The sequence below is a fragment of the Anser anser genome (assembly GCF_964211835.1).
Source record: "Anser anser genome assembly, chromosome: 13".
In the NCBI taxonomy this organism is placed as follows: domain Eukaryota; kingdom Metazoa; phylum Chordata; class Aves; order Anseriformes; family Anatidae; genus Anser; species Anser anser.
In genome coordinates, this window is record NC_139734.1 from 13,484,443 (window position 1) to 13,506,829 (window position 22,387).

The 22,387-nt window shown below is 55.5% G+C and overlaps 3 protein-coding genes across 14 annotated transcripts in view; 1 reads left to right on the forward strand and 2 right to left on the reverse strand.

The window, feature by feature from the left end:
- Positions 1-4,006, reverse strand: part of MPP1 (MAGUK p55 scaffold protein 1) — a 48,719-nt gene extending 44,713 nt beyond the window's left edge. Inside the window, exon 1 of the mRNA XM_083797871.1 lies at positions 4,003-4,006. The gene's annotated coding sequence lies outside the window, so the exon portion shown is untranslated. The remainder of the gene's footprint in view (positions 1-4,002) is intronic.
- Positions 4,007-4,626: 620 nt separating this feature from the next.
- Positions 4,627-10,883, forward strand: FUNDC2 (FUN14 domain containing 2). The gene is made up of 5 exons (XM_083797879.1): positions 4,627-4,772; positions 4,911-5,061; positions 5,771-5,846; positions 7,050-7,184; positions 7,796-10,883. The coding sequence occupies exons 1-5, from the start codon at positions 4,754-4,756 to the stop codon at positions 7,871-7,873; spliced, it is 459 nt and encodes a 152-aa protein (XP_083654005.1). The 5' UTR covers positions 4,627-4,753; the 3' UTR covers positions 7,874-10,883.
- Positions 10,884-11,569: 686 nt separating this feature from the next.
- Positions 11,570-22,349, reverse strand: LOC310881109 (cx9C motif-containing protein 4-like). 12 transcript variants are annotated; one of them, XR_014572121.1, is made up of 6 exons: positions 22,285-22,349; positions 18,415-19,404; positions 18,143-18,313; positions 17,938-17,989; positions 17,675-17,856; positions 12,919-13,057 (listed from the first exon to the last, which is right to left on the reverse strand). XR_014572121.1 is itself a non-coding variant. In XM_083797883.1 (4 exons), the coding sequence occupies exons 3-4, from the start codon at positions 16,656-16,658 to the stop codon at positions 12,888-12,890; spliced, it is 228 nt and encodes a 75-aa protein (XP_083654009.1). In that variant the 5' UTR covers positions 16,659-16,668; positions 20,843-20,888; positions 22,285-22,340; the 3' UTR covers positions 11,570-12,887. The 12 variants fall into 12 exon arrangements, 7 of the variants coding, with proteins under 7 accessions (XP_083654009.1, XP_083654014.1, XP_083654013.1 ...); XR_014572122.1 differs by having other exon boundaries at positions 18,415-19,554; positions 22,285-22,337; XR_014572123.1 differs by lacking the exon at positions 22,285-22,349 and having other exon boundaries at positions 18,415-20,921.
- Between the last annotated feature and the right edge of the window lie 38 nt (positions 22,350-22,387).

The following is a 22,387-nucleotide window of genomic DNA, read 5'->3' on the forward strand; positions in this document are numbered from 1 at the left end:
CGGAAAGGCTGGGAAAGGTGTTTCTTCCAGAAACAGGCAGACGGGGAAAATGTCCCCATGCAGACAAAGCTACCACGAAGAAGGCAGAGTGCGGGTTGGGGTCAGGGACAGGAAGGGACACTCCGGGCACTGGGGACAGCAACATCCCGGGATCACAGAGGGGAGTAGAGCAAAGCTTCCCTTGGGGGCTGCGGTGCCAAGAGCCCAGATGCAGCCAGAAATTAAAGTTTTTGACACAGGCAGGTGCTGGTAAATTGCTGGGTTTAACCATTTCCAGCTACCAGGAGGTAGCTTCCAGGTTCCTGTCCTAGGGACTTAAGAGTAAATGGAGAGACGGGGTCTAACCCGAGGGTGCAGATAAAAAAATGATATGATCAGGATATTGACAGCTGTGGGAAGGGGTGTCCAGGTGGGAGACCGGAGGGCGCGTGGTGAGGTTGCCCAGGTCCTGGTGCTCGCTGCACGGAGTGGGCAACTTTGTGCAGGCAGCGAGAGCAGCACGAGGCTGGGGACAGCCGGGTGCCTGCAGGGAGCGCAGCACCCCCAGCACACCCCAAGCCAGAGCCGCTGTGCCCCAGCAGGAGCACACGTGGCCCTGGCCAACGGGGCAGCATCGGCAGCTCCACTGCTGACGAGCGTCTTACGTGGTCTGCAGGCAAAGCCCCAGAAGGGTTTGTCTGAGAGCAAACAGGCCGTTTATTTGCTGCGAGTAATTGAGGGGCACGAGTCAAGGAGCTGCTAGGAACCAGCTGGCCGATGCAAGGAGCGGCCCTGCCGCCGGCAGCCTTGGCATTTCCGAGAGCTCCGCGGAGCCACACGAATGCCATTGCCACGCGTCAGCACCACGCACGAGGCTGGGCTGGGCCAGGTGCTGGCTGCGCTTTCAAAGGAGGCAGCGGCATCCCCATCCCGCCCGAGGCACAGCTCGGGCACATCCAGCCATCCCCAAACCTCCCCAGCAGACAGATCTGTCAGCGCAGACGGGATGGGGAAGCCGGGACAGGCTGCTGCCCCCGAAAGCCCTGGAGAAACCTGCCTGGTGCAAGCCAAGGACCCACGTGCAAGCAGAAAACACGGGTTGTTTCCCTGCATCGTGCACTTCTCGGCTCGACACCGGGCTGGGGCGGGTAAGAATGACTCAGAACAGAGCGAACAGTGTCTAATCTCTCCTGGGACTTTTTATGTGCATGTGTGTGTGCGCGAGAGAGAGAGCAAGAGTGACTCACGGCGGCTTCTCGGGAATACAGCGTGGCTCAGAAGCAGCGGCCGCCCCCGGGTGCGCACCCTTCCCAGCACTCACGTGGGCAGAGGGCACTGGGACACGGCCGTGCCACCGGTGGTGGCGAGCTGGCAGAGGGACGGGGCACGGCCCCTTGTACCACTGCATTCAGGCCGCAGCATCTCCCGCTGCTGCCCACGTCCTGCCAGGACCTGCCTGCCCGAGGGCTGGCGAGACGCGTCCCCGCTCTTCCACGGACGTGCCCGGGGCTGGTCAATGCCATGTGGGCTCACAGGGTACCCCCCAAATGAGGGGCCAGAGCCCCGTGCAGCGCCCAGAGCACCCGACCTGCGGCTGCGGGAGCCCAGGCAGCAGCAGCCCAGCGGTGCCGGGGGCAGAAACCGCAGCAAATCCAGCTCTGAGCACCCTCGGCATGGCCCCGGAGCAGAAATGCCACCGTGGAGCAGGTCTGAAAAAGCAGCCAGCTGTCCTCCCCTCTCCCTTCCCTGCATAAGTGGGTCAGCGCAGCGTTTCTCCTTTCTCTCTCGTTTCTCACGCTGGAGGTGTCTCTGAATGACTCAGGCTGCGGGAGCGCAACGGCCACGCTCCCGACTACAGGCACCCCTGGGGCTGCACCTGGGGGAGCCGGGGGGCTGCGACTTGGGGGGGTCATGGCTGGAGGGTGCTCCCGATGCCCTTGCAGGGATGCTGCTGAGGGAGCTCAGCTCCTCGTTTCAGAGCAGCCCAGGGAAAACCAGAGCAGTCTCCAGGCACACAAGTCCTTCATAAGTCACCTAATTACCCTTGGCTGATTAAATTAAGCTCAGAGCAATTGCTGTGCAGCTTGTCGCTGCTGGGTCAGCCTGGAGAAGGGTTCACGTTCCCCCTGGGTTGTCCGGTTTTTGATGCCTGGCTCAGCCCAGCTGCCACAACCCAGCTGCCAAAACAGGAGGCTCCTGGAATAAGCCCCAAACCCCCAGGGCTGCTGAGATTCAGGCACACGTCCCCTCCGCCCCGGGACGTGGCTCTGCCCCACAACTGCTGTGCTCAGGGCACGGGGAAGGGCCCGGCGCTGCCCTTCCTCCCCGTCCCCCAGCGCTTAGCGTTGCTCAACTTGGGCATCCCCGCACCAGCACAGCTCCTGGCGAGCCACAAAAAGGGCTAAATTTAACAACAGGAATTTAGCGTCGCTCCACGGGGATGGCTGGGTAAGGGAAGCACTGTCCCAGAAAAATCCTCCCTCGATTTTCACAGAGAAGAAGCCGACGCACGGAGCTGTGGCGAGCTCCCGCAGATCCCGAACCCCCCTGCCCTGCTGGCCCCCATCGCTGGGATGCTGCCCTGAGCCAGGGGATGCCACCGCACCCAGCACCCATGGGTGTCCCCAGCACCAGCCCCATCTCTTGGGGCTGGCAGGGTGTCTGCTGGCCGGGCAGCAACGGCAGAGGGAGCAGCCCCGCGAGATGGAGGGGTTGTCGGGCGAGATGGACCAGGGCAAGGTGCTGGCCAAAGAGGTAGAAAACACGCAAGAGCTGAATGAGCAGATTGTTGTGCATCCAGCGATTGTCATTTGCCTTTTACAGATGGAGAAACTGATGCAGGGAGCAACAGGACTTGGTCACCTGGACTACAGTGGCGAGTGGGAAGGAGAATGTCTGCATCGCCCAGGCGGCCACTTCGGTGCCATTTGCTGCGCTCCGGGCTGGCGGCACCCAAACCAGCACTTCTCCGCAGGAGGGATGGACCGAGGGGCGGCCGGGGCTCGCTGCGGCTCGGCACAATGCTCTGCTGTGCCCAGGCTGCTCAGCTCCCATCTGCAACCAGAGACCCCAGCTGCTGGCCGGAGGGATAACAAAGCCCCTTCCTCTGCGGTGTGGAAGTCAGGGAGGCTGGGGCAGAGCTGAAAAGTCCCCCTAGCATCTGGGGAAAGGAGAAGGGCTGTAGCCCCCACCCAAAGCAACCGAGTGGCACGAAAAGCTGGAGCCCATGGTTGGTTTCATTTCCAGAAAATGAGAAGAGAGAGAGAGGCATGGGCAGAGAGAGAAACCCCGCTGAAAATCCCCGCGCTCTTGCTTTGACGGGGCTGAGCTGCAAATTTCCTATCTGAGAGCTGCAGCGTGCCCCGGCCGGCCGCGGTGCCGGGGCTGTCCCTGTGCGTCTGCGTGACACCAGCGCGGATGTCCCAGCCAGGGGAAGGGGAATTCAGGCGTTGCTTCTCGCCGTACTAAAAGCAGAGGCTCCATCACAGCCTCTGCAGAGCGTGTGAACCGGGACCACGAGGCTGAAGGCACCTGGACGTCACCCCGAGCCACCGGGGTAGCAGCCTGGGAGCTCCCCATGTCCCGGTGTGCTGGGGACATGTGCTTTCGGCGGGGGACCCTGGCATCTGGTGGAGACGGCCAGGTACAGTGCCTCTCTCAGTGGGTCAGCGCATTTTGGGGGGAATTGCTGGGAGCAGATGGGTTTGCTGGGTGCGTTATTGCCCGGTGCTGCTGCACATGGCCGCTGCAGAGCCCACGTGGGCTGGCGAGCAGGGGGGTCACCGGCCACGCTGGCTGGGAGGTGGTCACTGGGAGGGGTGGGAAGCATTTGAGATGGGGAAAGACTTTTGGGGCTTGCACCCCCTGAGCCAAACGGGGCTGGTAACTTGTGGGGAGCCCCGATGGCTCGCGGGGTGCTCAGGTGCCGGTGCTGGGCTCTGCAGCTGCCCCCCAGCCCCTTAACACCCTCCGTACCGAGCAGGAACACGGCGGCCCCCGGCCCCCGGCAGCACAGCCCCTGCCCCGCCGCGGGAGGAAGCCGAGCGCCCGCAGGATGGTGCACGTGTGCCGGGAAGGATGGGGCCATGCGGCTGGAGCTGCGGGCGCCCTGGGACCCCGCGTGTGGGGCTGACCCAGCTGGCACCAGGCAGGGGGAAGGCACGAGGACAACCCCGCCCGGTGCCAGGGCTGGGAGCCCACCACGTCCCAGCCACGCCGGGACCCGGCCGCCACATCTCGTTTTCCCAGGGGAAGCCGCTCCGCTCGCCGCCAGCCCTGCCCGGAGCCGAGGCCGGAGACACGGTGCCGTTGGCCGCCCAGTAGCCGGTGTAGGATCTGTCTGACCGTCCCGCTAACAGCTACATCTGATTACTGGGTCACCAACGGGCCGTCGCCACGCTGCGCCCGCGGGAGCTGCCCTCGGCGGGGACGGCGGGGGGCTCGGTGAGGGGAGATCCTGACTGACGCCACGGTGCTTTGGCGCTCGGCAGAGCAAACACAGGGGGGTTACGCTCGGCAGAGAGCAAATAAACGTTCAGAGAGCGCTGTTTCCTTCTCCACGTGCTTATTAAGAGCGAAAGCCGGCCGGCATCCCACCCACACGGGCACCGGGGGCGTGCACGGGGCTGCGCACCCCGCCCTCCGCACCTCACGCTGAGGCGCCCCGGGCCCCCCCCTCAGCCCCCGGCGCCTCCCGAGGGGCGGGGCCACGGCGCGGGGCGGGCCGCGCTGGGGCGGGGCCGCGCGCAGGCGCAGTGGCGGGCGGAGCGGGAAGATGGCTGCGGCGGGCGGAGGTGGGCGGCGGGGCGCGGGGCGGGCGCGTCGCCATGGCGACGGCGGGGCCGGGGTGTGGGGGGGGGGCGAGGGTCGGGGCCGGCCCGGTCCGGTCGGGCCCGGTCGGTGACGGCGCGCGGTGTGTTGGGTGCCCGCAGGCCGGCCGGAGGACGCGTTCACCGTGCTGGAGCTGTCCGAGTACGCCAAGAGCCGGCCGTGGTGGCGCAGGGTGTTCGCGCCCGGCTCGGGGTCGAGCGCGGAGAAGTACAACGTGGCCACGCAGCTCGTCATCGGCGGCGTCACCGGCTGGTGAGCGGCACCGGCACCGGGCACCGGGGGGAGGCAGGCGGGGGGGGGGCCCTCCCGGGGCCGGCCCCAGCCCCGGCCCCAGCCCCGGCCGCGGGCCGTTTGCTGACAGCCAACGCCAGCCCCCTGCCGCGGGGCTGAGCCGGGGCCGGTGCTGGCCGGTGGCTGCCGTGGGTGTCCTTCGTGCCGGGAAAGCGTCAGCCCTGCCAGGGGGGCGGCACGGCTTCAGGGCGCTCCTGCGTGCCCGCAGCAGGAACGAGAAGGAAAAGCGCCGCTGGTTTGGGCCGCGAGGAAGCCAGCCCTGTGACCGGCCTCCCGCGCTCCTCCGTGGGGGGACAGCGGGTGTGCTGCCGAATCTCCTTCTGGAGATGATGATTAAAAAAAAAAAATGTATCCCACCGAAATCACGTGCTGATTTTGGTTAAACCACGTGTTTCCGACTACGCTTTCGGGAGAACACGATGCTGAAGAGATAAGAATCAAAGCTGTGAAAGCCTGAAATGCCGTAGTGAGAAGTAAAGAGCTGCAAAGTGTCACGTCTGGCCAGGCACAAATTCTCCTTCTTTTTCTCCGCTTGCGTGTGGCCTTCTGCTGTCAGCCAGCCTGTCTCCAAGCCCCAAGCAATCAGCACCGAAGGCAGGCCTGTCTGTAGGATGCGTGATGTGTGTGCTTGGTGTCGCGTTCTCCTCACTGGATCCTGGTTGATTTGCAGGTGCACTGGCTTCATCTTCCAGAAAGTTGGAAAGCTGGCAGCAACGGCAGTGGGAGGTGGCTTCTTCCTGCTTCAGGTGTGTACGAAGAGCGGGCCAGGCTTTGCGAGAACGCTGTTGGTGGGGAGGAAGGGCTGTCTTAGCGCTCCTTACTTGTTGGGACATGTGGGGTCAGCTCCCTGCTCTGCCAGAGGCCCTGTGTGCCTGCGGATGCCATGGGCGTATGTTCCCTGGCACAGGTCAATGCCCCACGTCCACAGGCAGCGTAAATAAAGCGTGTTAGAACTGGAGACGTGCTCAAATGCTGCTCATGGAGTCACGTTAGAACATCGTAGAAACACCGTAGATCACCTCAGGGGTGCTTCTCAGCTCTTAATAGCCAGGGCTGATCAAGTCTTGTCGGTCTGCAAAGGCTTGTTAAAGTTTTGTGGGGGGGTTGCTGCTGACGTCTTGGAGGGCCAATTCAAATCCCTGAATAAATTTCCTCCCTGCTTTAGTAGCAGCAGAGCAGGAGCATAAGCTTCAGGATCGCTGAAAGGTGCTGTCTGCTTGGGGCTGGCTGACAAAGGCCAGGCCAAGGCACGCGGGTGCCGTTGCTGCAGAGGCACCTGAGTGAAGTGGAAGTAAGCTTCGGCCGCGGTGATCTGCGCTGCTGCTGCAGGAGGGGCTGGTCAAAGCTGGCTGCTGTAGTTAGGCCTCTCAGATGCTGAAATCGAGTCTGTGTATCCTGCAGGAGGCAGAAAGCTCTCAGACCTCACGCAGCAGTCTTTGGTGGTTTGCTCCCAAGGCGCTCTATCTCGTGTGACTCGTTCTCACTCTTCTGGTTCCACTCGTTCTGCTGAAAGCCAAAGGCTCGCTCTGAGCAGGGAGAGTTTCACCCCGTTGAATCATCCTGACCAGATGAAATACTCAGGGAGGAACAGGCTATTAATAGCAGCGTCCACCCGCAGCAGCAGGAGAGCTGCGGAGCGCCCCAGCGATGTGCATGGCAGTTGTGAGGGGGAAGGGGGGGGCAGCTTTACGCTGGAGAGGCTGACACAGCTAAGCTGCAGTGCGTGCCCTTCTGTTAGAGGATTACTGCGGGAGGCAGATGTTGCAGGACAAACGTAACCACGGGGATGGGGCTTTGTCCGGTTTCTGAGCTTCCGTGCTCATCTTCTCTCAGCCTGCTGGTCCAGGGTGTGGGGGCGGCGTTGGTCAGGGAAGGGGTGGGTGGGCACGGGATTCTCTTTAGCCGGGATTTCACTCCAGGAGCTTTCTTTCCACCCCTCGACGTTCCAGATCGCAAACCACACGGGCTACATCAAAGTGGACTGGAAGCTAGTAGAACGGGATGTGAACAAAGCCAAGCAGCAGCTGAAGTTTCACAGCAGCGGTAACAAAATGTCTCCAGAAGTGAAAAGCAGAGTGGATGAGGTGAGCCAGTTCTTCCAGGGTGTGAGCAGGTGCCCTGCTGGAGGCACGGCAGGAAACAGGATTGAATTCTGCGCTCCTGTGGATCCTCCACCATGCAAATACGAGGAGGGAGCGCTTGTGTAAAAGCAAAGCTACCTACACGAATTTGAGGCAGATAGGGCGTCTTCTAGGCGTGACGCCTACTCACCATTTGTTGTGGCAAAGTCCTTGGGGTTGGAAGAAAACGTGCTGGGATTGTGGGGAGCTCGAGAAGCATCTCTGCAGGCTGGGAAGCAGAGCTAAGCAGGTCTGGCGGCACAGTGGCCTGGTTATTCCGGGCTCTGCCATAGCATGATCTGACTCACATGTGCCATCGGCAGCCCTTCTGTCAGGCTCAGCTGCACAGCACCCGTCAGAGGATCCGGGCTGCACTGGGATTGTTTCACAGTTCAGGTGCCACGGATACAGCAGGGAGGCCGTTAGGGAGGATGCTGAGCTGGTGCTGAGCAGTGGCCGCTCTCCCAGTGTTGCCCACCTAAAAGAACAGCCCGAGAGGTGCCTTACTGTGGGGAGGGTGGGTGAGTGGCTGCTGTTGTTGGAGAACACTCTCGCCTCTTCTCTCCCATGCTTAGGTGATCATATTTCTGAAGAAGAACGTTATCCTGACTGGAGGGTTTGCTGGAGGATTTCTGCTTGGAATGGCTTCCTAGGAACTACAGTTGACTCTCCCTTCGTGCCCAGCCTCCCTTGCCCTCCTCTCCTTTCTGTTCCCTTTAACGTAAAAGTTAGTGGATGTTTCCAACAGGCTCAGCCCCCTGCTCACAGGTTCCAGCCCTTATTTCTTACAACGCTGCTCCAGACTTCCAGCTTTTACCTGTCTGGGCTGTCTGGGTGCTGGGACTGGCCTGAAATTTTTGACTCCCAATGCATCATTGTGATTTCTTTCCCCTCCAAATACACCCTGTCCCAAGTTCTCAGATGACTTGCAGCCTCATAAACGTGTAGTGGCAGAGAAATCTCTTAAACATGCTTCTTTTCAGGTGTGCAGGACCTGTGCATTTGTCTGCCAGTACATGTGTACAACAGCTGCCAGCCGTTGACTGCTATTTAGCTTGCACTTTCCCTGCTCCGGTGCCTGGAAAGCCTGTGCCTCCCTCTGTGCAGAGCTGGGTGTGAAATGCAGATATTCCTGCATGTCCTGGAGTGGCTGCAGAGGTGTCGGGGGCAGCTTGGGCTGTGTGGGTAAGGAGCACGTTCATGCTGTGTGTGGCGGTGGGGGTTCTGCCCTCCCCCTGCCCTGCACGTGGGTGGCTGTTTGGCTCCTCGCCTGCTGTTATTTATAGCCCTTACTGGAAGTGCAGCTCTGGCACTGCAGATGGAAACTGAGCACCACGGGTGGCTCCGGACTCTCTCCTTATCCTGCGTTCTGAAAGTAGAGCTCCTTTCTTGCTTGCTGGCTGTCGGCCTTGTGCTGAGGCGCTCTCGTGGTGAGCAGGCTCGCGGGGCGCTCGCCCTGTCCGTGTCAGCCTGCCTGCCGCGGGCGGCGTTTCAGCTGTGCCGCTCTCCGCAAAGCACCTTGGGGCTCAGCGTGGTGTTTGTAAGCCTGCCGGGGCCTTCTCTGGCCACCTTGGAGTTGGTGGTGCTCTTACAGCCACGTGGGACGGGATTGTAGGTGGCAAGTGTTCAGGGCCCGTTGTGCTGGTCCAGGATCCCCGTGGCCAGCTCCGTTGTGGTGTGTCTGGGGAGGAAAGAGAAGGTGAAACCTGGTTAGAACTACTTCGAGCACAGTCCCCTACCTGTTGCTGCAGGGTACAAACTCCAGCCCCCTGATCTCTTTAAGCAGCTGGACTCTTCAGTGCTTCCAGCATCTGTCTGCACCCTGGTGGCTGCCGTGGTCAGGGGACCGGCTGCCTTCCTGCAGCAGCTCCTGGGACTCGCAGAATCCTTTGGATGTATTTGGCAACAACTCCCGTTTGTTTCTCCCCCAACCTGAGGCTGTGGTTACGAAGATGCTATGCGGAGCAGCTCAGCCTGCCTGCTTATCTGTCACTCTGCATACAAAAACAGGGTACTGTAAATAACAAAAAGGGTGGGGAAAACATGGGTGTGCCCTTGTAGGAGTAGATCGTTTCCAAGCTCTTTGCCTTGGTTTTGTTTCTTCTTCGACTTTACCATTTCCACAAAAAAAAAACACAACGTGCTTGCTTAATCCCCTTGCTTATTTCCAACGGCTGTAGCCCTTCTTCTGCAGGTAATGAGGCAGCCCAGATGCAGAGCTCAGGTGTTCGTGGGAGGTCTGGCCCGGTGCAGTTGTGTGCAGAGCAGAACTCTAACCTACAAGAAAAATGAAAAAAAAAAAGTTTAAAAAAAAAAATATCTTAGAGGTGTTCTGCACTGGCTGTGCTTGGTTGGCATTAGCACTTTGCAGAGCGTGGGGACTTGCACGGTGTAGGGTGACGTCCTCCAGCAGGTACACGCAGGTGTTCGTGCCCAGAACGTTGATGTGAAGCCCACCTTTCATGGGGAACGTGATAGAGAATGGTGATGCACGTGGGTGCCCAGGACACAGCGGTCAGCAGCTGCACCCCATCTCCCGTGTCGTGTGATGCCGTTCTGAACATAGACTGTTGGCTCTCGGTATGGGTACAGGGGGGATCCTTCCTCAAAGAGCTGCTGGAAGGGCTGGAGCTGGGGGTTCTGCCACCAGAGGTTTTGGGCTGAGCACAGGCACTTGTTCGTTTTGTTTCACTTCTGATTGAAGTGTCAGCATGGCAACACTTAGATTTAGCTGAGGTTTTTCACCTTCTGGAGATGAATAGAGGCTGCAGGTAATCAGGAAACTTAAGTTGGTGTCTTTGCTCCTGTCCTACCAGGGAGAATAAAGGAGCAGCTGGGCTCACATCCTTTTAACGATGACTTTTAGGAAAGCCATCAAGGGCTGCAGGAGTGATGCGATGCAGCAAATAGGTCCTTGATAAATCGGTGTCTGGGAGTGGAGTGACAAAAGCGTTTTCTTTTTTTAGTAACCCTACACAGCTGGATGTGGCTGAATTAATACATTTGTATTGCAGAGTATCTCTTGTTCCGGTAGGGAAACAGCATTGCTTCCCCTCTGCCCGGTGTGCTGCATAACCCAGCTTCTACCGAGGTGCATCACAAATCTTACCCAACGGCAAAGTTCAGAGTAAATCCTGAGCAGACCTTAGGGCTGTTTTTCAAGCTCAGATAAGTCGCTTTCTGCCCTTTGCAGGGAGGGGTGCACTGGATTCTGCTCCACAGGGTCCCGACTTGCTGCTATGGAGAGGAATGGCCCGGAGAGGGAGCCAGAACGTCTCAGTTCCTGCAGGAAGCGAGTGGTTGAGACAAATTCATGTTGAGTTTGGTGTGAGCACAGGCAGGGAGTGGACAAGGACATCAGCATCTGGCAAATCTTTCTGCTGTGCCAGTGTCGGGCTCACAGCTGGCACTGTTTGACGCTGCGTGCCCACACTGGAAGGTTTGATGCTCTGTGGGAATGCATTTTCATTGCTGCAGGTGCCAAGATGAGGTGTTCCCCCCCACACTCCCCAACACACTTGCTCCTTTTGGTCTCGTTTCAACAACTTCTGGCATCTGTACCAGTACGGGAAGGTTTAAAACACACTAGGCTTTTAAAGTCTTTTTATATATTGTATGTAAATGCTTGTTGAAGTGATATTTTATTAAACAGTTTTGCTCTAATTTCCGTGTGAGGTCTGTTGGCTTCTAGGGAACCAGCGCGTTGTGTCTTCGCCTCGCCCTGCGTGTTGCATTTTATTCATGGGCGCAGTTGCAGTCGGTCTGGTGGCACAGGACAACCAGCCTCCCCTCTTCTGCAGGTGGCCCTGGCTGAGGGTGAGCTGCCTTAACAGATCCCTCTCCCTGGTGATCCTGGCACCCACTGCCCACGCTCCCAGAAGCTGGGATGCCTCCGGGGCAGGAGGTGATTCTGCTGCCAGCCTGGCCTCAGAGGTTTCTTGCTCATGGAGTTTGCTCTACCTGAATAGAAATGGGCGTGGATACAAAGATTTTGGTAGGTGCAACAGAAGCCTAAATATTTTTTTTGATCATGTATTAGTGATTTTCTTTCTCTTGCTCAGATCGGGCAAGAGGGAAAAATGAGCTACTTGTTAAGTGTTTGAGCTGCTTCACATCGTTGGCATGATTTTCTACTGCTTTTCAAGAGCATTAGCCACCCCGCCACCCCTCTGTTTTGTTGTCCAGTAAGGCTAGCTCTGAATTATTCATAGCCCAGCCTGTGAAAATACCAAGCAGCTTCTATTTAAACATGATAATGTCACATGTAGCTCTGGACAGTGAACAGCAGCCAAGCTGCCCAGCTTACAGCCATGTTGGGTTCTCAATAAACAACCACACCGAGACTGCAATTTGTTCCAGTCATTTATTTTGTATTATGGTATTTAAGAGCAGTGAATACAGATGGTTTGCTCTTCTAGGCTTCAATACACTCATCTATTGTGCCTAGACTACAGTGGTCTGTTTATAGAAGCTGTATTTCATAATTAATTGTACTTGATCACAGCACAAAAGTCCTTACGGCTAGATCTAATGACAGAGTTAGTGGCCTAGTGGGTTCAAAGTCTGGTATGTGGGTGCCCTGGACTTGGCACCCACTGAGGTGCCTGGACTCCTGCTACAGTGGACCGAGAGACGTAGGCAGCTCTAAAGGGTGATGCAGGAACCTGTCTACCAAGCTCTTCCTACAGGTCACAGGAAATTCTGCTGCACAGGTGAGAGCTTCTGAAAAGCCATCTCTCCCTGGGGTCCAGACACAGACGGTTTGTGTGTGAGTCTGAAATGCTGTACCGAAAGTGGGTGCCTACAACTGCTTGTTCAGTAAGTGGCACCTAAGTCGGTTCTTGGATCTAGCCCAGGGCTTTGTGATAGGCCCCTGGGTACCAGCGCGCTGAATTACGCTGGATTTATAACATATTGCTTAAAGGTCTTCAATTATACAGAAATTTATAAATTTTATATCAACAGTCAGATTTCCCAAATGAATATTGCTTTTTTTAAAAAAATCCTATTCCTGTAGCAATCCCTGAAATAATGTTCCTGTAACATCTTTATTGTCATGCAAATAGCAGCGTGTAGGCAATTCAAATATAGTAATCAAAACTCTGTCCAGTGGGAAAGTGAGGCACTTAGGCAAAGTGACGTGTAGTCACTCATGAGCTATGCAAAACCTAGGAACGAACCCCGGACCTGATTCCCGTTCTTGAGCTTGAACCACTGGACAGGTGAATGTTGTCTGGAACTACTGCATGATGGCAGCAATACCTCTGCGGTGTCAAGATGGACTTTGTTTTATGTGTCACGCTTAAACTCACTCTTATGAGCACATTTCCTGTACCTCCCACTCTAGAAGCCAGAGTAACTTGGTTCCAGCCCTCCATTTTGAGAGCAAGGATGGGTTAGAGTAAGGTGAGCATTCTAAAAACATCAAACCGATTTTTCACAGACACAGTTGCAATGCGAAGACAATGTAGATGATGTTTTGGTACAGAAAATACAGTCTGTTAACCAGGCCATCTCTTGGTACTGCGTTATACTTTTTGGTGCACGGGATGGTGTGTTCTAGGAGCCTTCTGGCTTTCCTGAAAGTCTAGAGAAGGCTCGAAAAAAAAACACACATGGGCTCTGCAGGTGAGTCCGTGCTCTCGCACCTGCTGGAGCTGCATTGTGTTACTGAGGTGGTGGAGGAATTCCTTCTGAAGTAGTCTTAAGCTTTTCTCTCTCTCTTTCTTCTCTCTCAAAACCTGAACAACAGATGGAGCGGCCCTTGGGGTACCGGGCGCAGCACTTCCGCATCTCCTGAAGCACAGCTGCACACTTTGACTCCACGTAGTTGTTCGCTGGAAAATAAAAAGGAGACACAAAGTCTACACAGGGGAACTGGTGCTGACCCCGAGGGGCTGTGTCTAGCCTTTGGATGCTGGGCAGTGTGCTGCTCTGGCAGGCAAGAACTGCTGACAGGCATTTTGTCACTTCCCTGCTCTACAAAAAAGTCTCTCCTTAGTGTCAGCTGTTTAACCCAATGCTAACGCAGCCTTGCTGGTCTGGACGGAGCACCTTCTGTCCCCCAGGTCTGGGGCTACCTTGCCACTCCAGTAGGAACGAGGCTTCCCTAAGGCTGCCCTTTGCTCCCTACTTTTTTCAGCCTGTGTGCTTTCAAGCCGGATCGTGTGATCCCTGTTCTTCCACTCTGCTGCCTTGTCGTGACAAGGTTTACAGTGTCTAAGGGCACCCCAAGATGAGCTGGTATAAATGGGGACGAGTGGGCCCGCCATCCCTGTAGGGTTGGCAAAAGGAAGGGGTGGGGCGTGTGGCTGCAGCCCTCCTCCTGCGGGCTGCCAGGGGCAGGATGCGGTTAGCAGGGAGCGTAAGCCAGCCGGCTGCCGGGGGCAGGGAGGCAGCGACATGGCCCCCTTCCGCACAAGGGTCCCCCCTGCAGCTCGGGCAGCCCCTCAGCCACGTCGCTGGGACCTGTCCTCTCCCTGTCCCTTTCCTTCCTAGGCGCCTGCTCTCGGACACTGGCAGAGAGGGGACACGGGGCTAAACGGGCTGCTAGCCCTGCCGCGGGGTGACTGCGTGTACACAGCCACCTTCGCGCAAGCACCAGCCGGGCCCATCCGGCTCCGTATCGCCTCTGTTTCAGGCTCAGCGAGGTTCCCGCTGTGCCGGCGGCTCGGGTGCCTCGTCCAGCCCTAGCCCCTTGCCTGACGCTGCCATCCTCGGCGGCGTGGCGGTGTGACGGTGTGACGCTGTGCTTTGTGGGGCTGGCTCGGGAGGGGAGCCCTGGGCTACGTGAGCAGGCCGCGGGTGGCTCGTGCGGCCCAGCGCCTGCCGGCCGGCCTGAGGGGCACAGAGACACCCGCCTCTGCCGCAAGGGCGAGCAGCGCAGACGCTGCACGGCCGCACTCAACCCCACTGCTGATTTTGGAGGACTAAAAGCAGCAGCAGCCCGCAGTGAGACACATGTAGTGCTGGCTGCAGTGGATGCCTCTTTCTGGGCTCTTTTAAGGGGCAAAGCAGCCCATGCTGAGCTCGGGGCTCTGAATTCCCTAGCCGGGTTGGTGAGGGACGTGTAGTACAAGCACAGAGGTCAGCCCTGAGGAAAAGACTACAGTGATGTTACTGCTTTGTACGACAAAAGGCTTGAGCCTGCCCAGGGATCCCAAACGTGAGCCCTTTGCAGGCCTGGCCGGCCAGTGTCACCTCCAGATTGCTCTGAACTTACAGCGGAGGTGCTTTGGGCTCAGCGCCCACCCTCACCAGTGACTGGCCCTCATCAACTACCTGCAGCAGCTGGGGCTCAGGCCCAGCAGGGCTTCTGCCAGGCCCTAGGAAACTAAGACTAATCAATCCAGGTGGCTTGGGAAGGATACCTGCAGCTCCATCCACCTGCTCAGAGCCCCTGCTGCTCTCCCTTGGGTTCAAGAGGAAGAAGCTGGCAACCTAGGTGTGGCAGGGCCTTGGAAAGGAAAGCTAATCTCTCTCTGTCATAACGTTCCTATGATGAGTGCTCCGAGGGCTCTCCTATCTGTTCCTGTGCCTGTGCAGGTTTGTTTCTAGCACTCCTGCTACGTTCAGGCACGCCCTGCTATCCGTCAGGGATGCATTCCTGTAAAGCACAATGGTTAGTCATACATCGGCCAGCAAAACACGAAAAAGATTTACAGTGGGCATTCAGTCTCACAGAGGAAGCAGGCAAGATCTTTTGAAACAATGACCCACTGCAAAACAGCAGGCTTGGAAAAGCCAGCATCTCCCAGTGCTCCTGCTCCTGCCCTCATCCTCCGCACGGCATACACTGTGGGTATTAGTCAGCTAATGTTCTGTGTACATCCTCTATTAAATTAATTCTTGCAGGAAAAATTGCTTCGCTGTCTGTCAACTCAGCTGCTTCATCTGTGCAGCTCAGACAATATCACAGCAGGGAAATGCACGCACAACAACAGCACTCCAGAACGTTAGCTAAAGAAGTGGAGGATGGGGGCGTGTGCGTAGCAGCGTCTAGAAGCTTCTCTGCTAACACTTAACCAGTCAGATCAAATCTGTACACAAACCTACGCAGGTAAAACGCTTGGAGTAACCTCCACGAGTGTTATGAAAATAACGTTGTCATAGCTGGGACCACAACACTGTTAAACATGAGCTTTTAAGTGCAGTTACTATGGGGAGAGAAGGCAGCTCTTCCCACCATAACGCTTCAAACTATCAGGACACTAAGAGCAAATCAGGCAATGTATTCACACAGGGAGGGGATTATTTGAGCCCTTGCTTTGAGCTGAACACAGCTTGCAAAAAACAATCCTGGGAAAAACAGACATCTACCTGGCTGACTTGCTTTTCCCTACTTTCTCCCAGATGCTTTCCCCCAGCCAGCAGGGGCTGTTGTGGCACCTGCACTGGTTGCGATCTCCGTGTTTGCAGCAGGCTGCAAAGCCATCCCTCAGCTTCCCCACAGGTCTCCTACCCAGCTCTCTGTATTTCAGCTAACCTGCTTGCAGTCTGCAAACAAACTAAAGGCAGAAATGAGCTGTCGTGGAACTGGCTTGGCTGCTTGAGCTGTGGCACCGCTAGCTTCTTGCCTGTCTGCCCTGGGCCACCGCATGAGTTCCTGAGAGGGGCTCAGCGCGCGCTAAGGGCTCTGCCAGGTGAGTGAGGAAGAACTCTTTCCCACGTGGCGGAGCTGCCTTGGCACACGGGAATGTTTTCTCTTACTCTTTCTACGGGGCAAGTTGTTTTCCAAGAAGCAACCAAATTTTTTGAAGAAATATTTTTCTCCGCAACTAACAAAGCTGCTCTCCCCAACTCAGGCTCCCAAAGCATGTTATCACATAATCTCCCCCTTCCCTACAAATATTTGGCAAAGCTATTACAAAACAGCTGTGAAAGGTCTCCAGAGGACACCGGTCCATCTCCTACCTTGAGGCCAGATCACATATACCACATCCCTTCCTGCCAGACATCTGTCTGACCTGCTCTTAAGATACGCCTCGAGCTAAACGCTCTGCAGTCTTCTGCAATCCACCCACTGCCTCACTACCCACTCTGCAAGAGAGCTTATTATAATGTCTAGCTCTCCCCACCTACAGCTCGGTCCCAAGACTACACACAGGCTCTCACTACTGGCAAGGAGAACACGCCGTCAGAAATAAACACTTTGCTGTTACAAACGCTCCGTTTTGTACTAATGGTGTCTCGTTACTTACAACCAAGCACGAAGGAACTGTCTTAAAACCAGACATTATAATTTGGTTTGCTTTGCAATCAGGTCACGCTAATGTGCTTGCTTGCTTCCTCCTCAAGGTGAAAGGAGAGCAGGGTTAGGTTAAAAGAATCAAGTTCCACCAAAACTCAAGACACCAAAAAGACAAAATGACACTTGGTACCTTGCAAGCATTTCTGTATTTCACAGGCTTGTTTCTGGCAGGGATCCTTCTGGGACATGTTCAGAGAACTAAAATGATAGGAAAACGTTACTGTAGAAATAATGTCTGGGGGGTGGGAGGGAAAGACACTGTCTTAAAGCCAGGGCTTTAAAGAGTTCCCAATTTCCCTCTCTACCACAGACAGTTCAGAAAGCACCTACTGCTGCTGGCAGATGCCTGCCAACACAGACAGGGCTTCCCCAGCCTGCCAGTGAACACACAACGTTCACAGCACACCTCTCCCAGGGGCAGCTCGTTAGCGGCCTCCATATGTGACAGCTCTGTGTCTCGCTAAAGGATGTAGGCAGTGAGCACAGGGAGGTTTTACAGTGCTGTGCTTGGAGGCCTTTTCCTTTTCGCTGGTCAGAATGTGTCCTGCTCCACCTGGAAGCACAAAGATTCCAGCCATGACTGAAATGAACACGCCTGTCTTTTTTAACGGTTCTATGCCTCTAAACCTTATGCTAAAACATGTACTTGTGTAAAAGCCCTCTCTGTGAGCTCTACACATCCAGGAGTTTGGTGTTACTCATATAACCGCATCTGGAGGAGGAGTTTAGGGAAAAAAAAATACAAGAAAACAATATAGTTACGTATGTACTGTAAAAACAACAACAATGAAGGGGGCTTTTTTGTTGCAGGAGAAATCCTCTCGGAATTCCACCCAAAAGAAACCACAATCAACCTCAATCACATCCCCGAAAAGCAGGATTTCACACAATCAATTGGACTTTCTGCAGCTGTGACACCTGTAACCACGATCTCTCGTGAGAAATTAAAAGAGAAGCAGAAGCTGGTGGGAGCAGCAGTTGGATGAGAGACCTCTAAGGGAAAGCATCGCTGTGGCTGAAAGTGGTGGTGGGACTTGCGCTCCCCCAGAGCCACAGTTCAGCTCTTGCCCCTGCCCAGAGCTAGGGAGGTGCTGCCTTTCAAACCTCTGGCCATTCACCATCCCACAGCACTTGGCAGTACCGCTAGGACATCACTTCCAGCATCCTGGCCAAACTCCACTTAGGGCAATTCCATTCTGCCTACCTAGAACTCCCCCTGACGTTTCAATTGGACACGATACTCCTCTTCACTGCCTGTCCTAACTCTTGTGTGATGTTGCTGTGTGTTGTTTAAGTGCCTCCACCCCAGGGGTGGCTGCATTTCAGTGGAGAGAGAATCATTTATTGTACAAAACATACAAGGACATCTTCCTAGAGCGACTGCTCCTGAAAGACAAAAATCGGTATTAAAGAATGACTGGGAATAAACAGAGCACAGTACAAAGCAGGGGTAATGTCTCCACGTACCAGATTAATCACCAGGCACGAGTTTAAGCAGCAGTTCTTCAACACCACCGAGCTGTAAGTGACAAGGAAAAGTTCAATACGTCTACAGTTACCGGGGCTGAGCTAACGGACTTCAATAAAACAACAGTCCTTTGCCGTCCCTCAAGGATCTCAAATGACTTCACAAACAGGAATGACTATGGTCTATTGTCGCCACCATCCTTACCATGAGATGGTGCTCTATCTCCCAAACGCGAGAGTTACTATCCCTGTACTGCTCACCCTGGGACAGCTGCCACATATGAGGCAGCCGGGATGGGGGGAGCTGGCTGGGTCGCAGCGCCTCACCCAGGGGAACCTGAACTCTTTGGATCCGAGCCCTCAGCATACCTTCCTCCTGGGGGAGAGCAACAAAGAGAGGAGGCAGTTACTGGCAATGCAGCAGAGGCACCTGCAACATCAAAGCCACAACCACGGCGAAGCCCAAAGCGCACTTGCCTCTTCCGCAGCCACGAGCCACGTTTTGCGGTGCTCATCGCAGTAAACACCTACGCGGCGCACCCAGAGGCGGACGGGAGGAGCGCCCGCGTGCCCTCCTTCTGCCATGCCCTCGGCCGCTCCTCGGCGCTCCGTCAGGTGTGCGGCATCGGCGCGCGGGCTCGTTAGCTCTGAGCGCGTTCGCGGAGAAAGCTCTCAGACCTGAAAGGCACCTCGGGGCGGCGTCTGACTTACTGGGTGGGATGCTATGTGCTGAAGGGTCCCTAGAAGGCAGCCTGGGGAACTAAGGTGATGCCTACGTGAGAGGAGGTTGCACGGCAAGTTGTACGCTGGGACGTGCGCGCTATATGGCGTCTGTAAGGCATTCTGGGGCAAAAGGTGCTATAGGTACACGGTTAAACCCTGTGAATATTGGCTTTGCTTATTCCACTAACAGTCCTATTAACAGTCTTCATGTAAAATAGGGGAAAAAAAAAAAAAAAAGAGGAAGATGAAAAGAAGAAAAAAAGTGATTTATGCAGGAGTTCCGTGGCTACTGATGGTCTAAATCCCAAAAGCAAAACTTGTGGCAACGGGTGAAATTAGCTTAACAAGAACGAGGATCACTCTGGATACAAAGCACGAGACTCCGTACGCTTGACTCTCATATTTGGATCTTGCAGAGCTGTCATTGTGCAGGGTCCTTCGTCTCATCTCTTAAGAGGGTAGCAGCATTGTCCATTCATACACAGGCTTCTCGTGAACAGCTCTTGTTACTCTGCGTAGTTCAGATTTTGGGTGCTTACCGAGAGCCAACGATAGCAGCAGGGGCAAAGGAATTTTGGACATGGAGGCGGTTCTTCCTACCAGAATGTTTGGTTAACGGCAAGTTTGTCTGTATGCCAGTTAGAGCAAGCTGAGCCATTAGCAAATGGAGGTCAGGGAAAATGGTTCTCTCTTTGAACCCTAGAAGAGGTAATCAAAACGGTACAGACAGTCTTCATCCTTTATCTAGGTTTAAAGTAGAACAGAATTAAGGTGCGATACATGTAACATCTTCCTGCTATGAAGCAGATGCAATACTCCTATCCCAGTGAAACACAGTGATCTTCCGAAAACTTGTGGAGTTATAAGGCATATTTCGGACAGAAGCAAGAAAATCTGGGTACAAAATAAAGCAGGGAAGGTCAGGGAGAGAAAAATATTGTTATACATTGGGGTAAAAATACAACAGGAAACACACGTCCACGTTGCCTCCTCTACCTTACAGCAGCAGTTCCCTGCCTTTCCCAACCAAAGGGCCACCGAGCGTTTTTGAACACAAAACACCAACCACGGATCAGCCTGAACAGCACTCTCACAGTATTGCAATTTACACCAAGGAAAACTTTGAACGTTCTTTTATTATTTCTTTTTTCTCCCATTCTGTTTGTTTCCTTGCTTGACGTGTGGCAATGTGTGTGTGTTACAGAAAGCTCTGAAGACCATCCCGTGGCATGTTACAGCCATTCCAGGCAATGCCCCTGCAGCCAGCACTTAAAGGAATGTGACAGCAGACCGACAAGCCTCACGAGGCCTTCAGCAATGAGCTGTGAGGGTTGAAGTGACACCTCTGTAAGTCCTATTTGTTCTGCTTCATCCTAAGTTGCTTTACAAATTTAAGCCCACGTGTGGAAATCACTTTGCCCAACAGTGAAGTGCAGCAATCGCCACTGCTCACTTTCAGTCAGCAGAATGTAATTACCCAGGCTGGAATTTGGCCAGGACACTCTCCTACTCTGTGGAAAAATGCCAAAAGCTCCATCATGACCAAAAATGCTCACGAACTTGCTTTCATACCCCACTCAAAGTTGGAATTTCTACAGCTCATCATCCCCAGGACGAGAAGATGTTGTCAGCTCAATATTGATTCAGTTTTGGAAAAATATTGCTCCGTAAGTGAACACCACTGCTTCCTACAGCAAGTAAGCTCTCCCGGAAGGTCTCCTATCCAAATACTAACCTGGTTCAGCCTTGCTGAACTTCAGGCAGGAGGACTAAAGCACCACATGTATGTTTGTGTTTCCTGTGTATGAGCATGGTGGCAATGAGAGGTACAGGGCCGGCAGAACAAGGTCTCATGCAGAGGACACCGTGCAGAATGGGCAGCAGTTAACAACATCGACTTTTCAGTCTTTGCCCCCAGTAATTTGACCCAAACTTCCTCCGAGCTCCACAGCTCTGAGTTCACAGGCTCGGTCTGGCCTCGCTTTTCTCCAGTCTCTAAGACTGTTACGAGGGTGCCCAGTTAGAGCCGCAAATAAAATCTCGAGGTCAGGCAAAACCGTCAATTGGGTTTGAAGTACGACAGGTCTGTCGTTGGAACTCAAACATACGAAAGGAACAGGAGCTTTGAAAAAGCATGCGCTTAGACATTTGTACCTAAAACGTCAAGACGGGAAAAACTTACACGATTCCTACTTTTTGCTGATTTTATCAGAAAGCAATAAAAGAGCCTGAAGGAAGACAGAGTTGAAAGAAGTAAGCTTACTTACATTTAAAACAAGTTGTAAAAACTCTTCCTTATATTGCTCGATTTGTTATCTATACCCCAAAAAACCCATCCAAAAAAAACCAATCATCTTAAATTTGCAGGATTGCAGTGTCATCCTTTGACGCTGATTTCAGTGTTGCCATCAACATAATTGCATAAGACTGAGCAGTTTGAGGTTTGGGGCTGGGCAGATTTAAAGCCCAGCCCCACGGACATCCACAAGACTTGCAGGTATTCTGTCCATCTCGGTATTGGGCCTTGAAGTTTAGTGCTGCTCTGGGACCTGGGTGGCTTTCTGAGCCACACAACATGAACAAATGTGAAGATGGCCAGCAGGAGGACTGAACCTTGTGACGAAGATAATTTATTTGCTTTTAAAGTGGGTACATTAAATTATTTTAGCAAAACAACGAAAGAAATTGCTCCAGCTGCAGCTCGGACCATCCCCAGAGCTGGAGCTCGGCGTGCTGACCAGCCCCCCCTGTTCTGTTTTAGAGGGGGCCGGGGTCGGACTGGTAGAGGAGCTGAGCTGCCATGTAGGCACCAAGGGAAGAAGCGATGGTGAAGCTCAGCGCATGGGGCACAGAGCTGTGCTAACGTGGCTACACGGCTCCAGACCAAAGCCGGCCAGTTCGGCCCCGCGTGCACGGCTCCTGGGGAGCTAAGTGGGAGCTGATCCTTCCCCAAAAAACAGCCTGTGTACATGACAGGGATCGGACGAGCTGCGTGCTGGGCTAAGGGCGCACTGACATGCGCTGGAACTTCTCTGTGGGGTTTGGACACTTCAGGGTTTGGACTCGCGGGGTCTGGACTCTTGGGGGCTTGGACGCTTTAGGGCTTGGACTTTTGGGGCTTTGGGGCTTGGACGCTTTGGGGCTTGGACTTTTGGGGTTTGGACTCTTTGGGGCTTGGATGCTTTGGGGCTTGGACTCTTGGGGGTTTGGACTCCTGGGGGGTTGGACTTTTGGGGTTTGGACGCTTTAGGGCTTGGACTCGTGGGCTTTGGGCTTTTGGGGTTTGGACCTGTGGGGTTTGGGCTCATAGGGGGCTTGGCCGCTTTGGGGTTTGGGCTCTTGGGGGCTCGGACCCTGCCCTGCCCGTGGCGCTGCCCCCACCACGCGCCGCCAGCAGCCGGCTCCCGGCCCGCCCGCGGGGCAGCGGCGGCTGAGGGCCCGTGCGGGCTGCGCGGCGCTCAGGGCGGGGCGGGGGGGGCCGGGGCACGGCGGGGGGGGGGGGGGGGGGGGGGCACCGCGGGGTCCCGGTCCCGGTCCCGGTCCCGCCCGGGCAAACAGCGGGACCGCGGCCGGGGGTGTGAGGGATGTGCGCAGCCCGCCCCGCGGCGACCGCCCGTGACCTACCTGCAGCCCTTGCCGCTGACAGCCCGCGCCGTGAGAGCCCAGCCAGGCCGGCCCCGCCCCCCCCGCCCCCCCCCCCGCCGCCCGCCGGCCCCGCCCCGCCCCG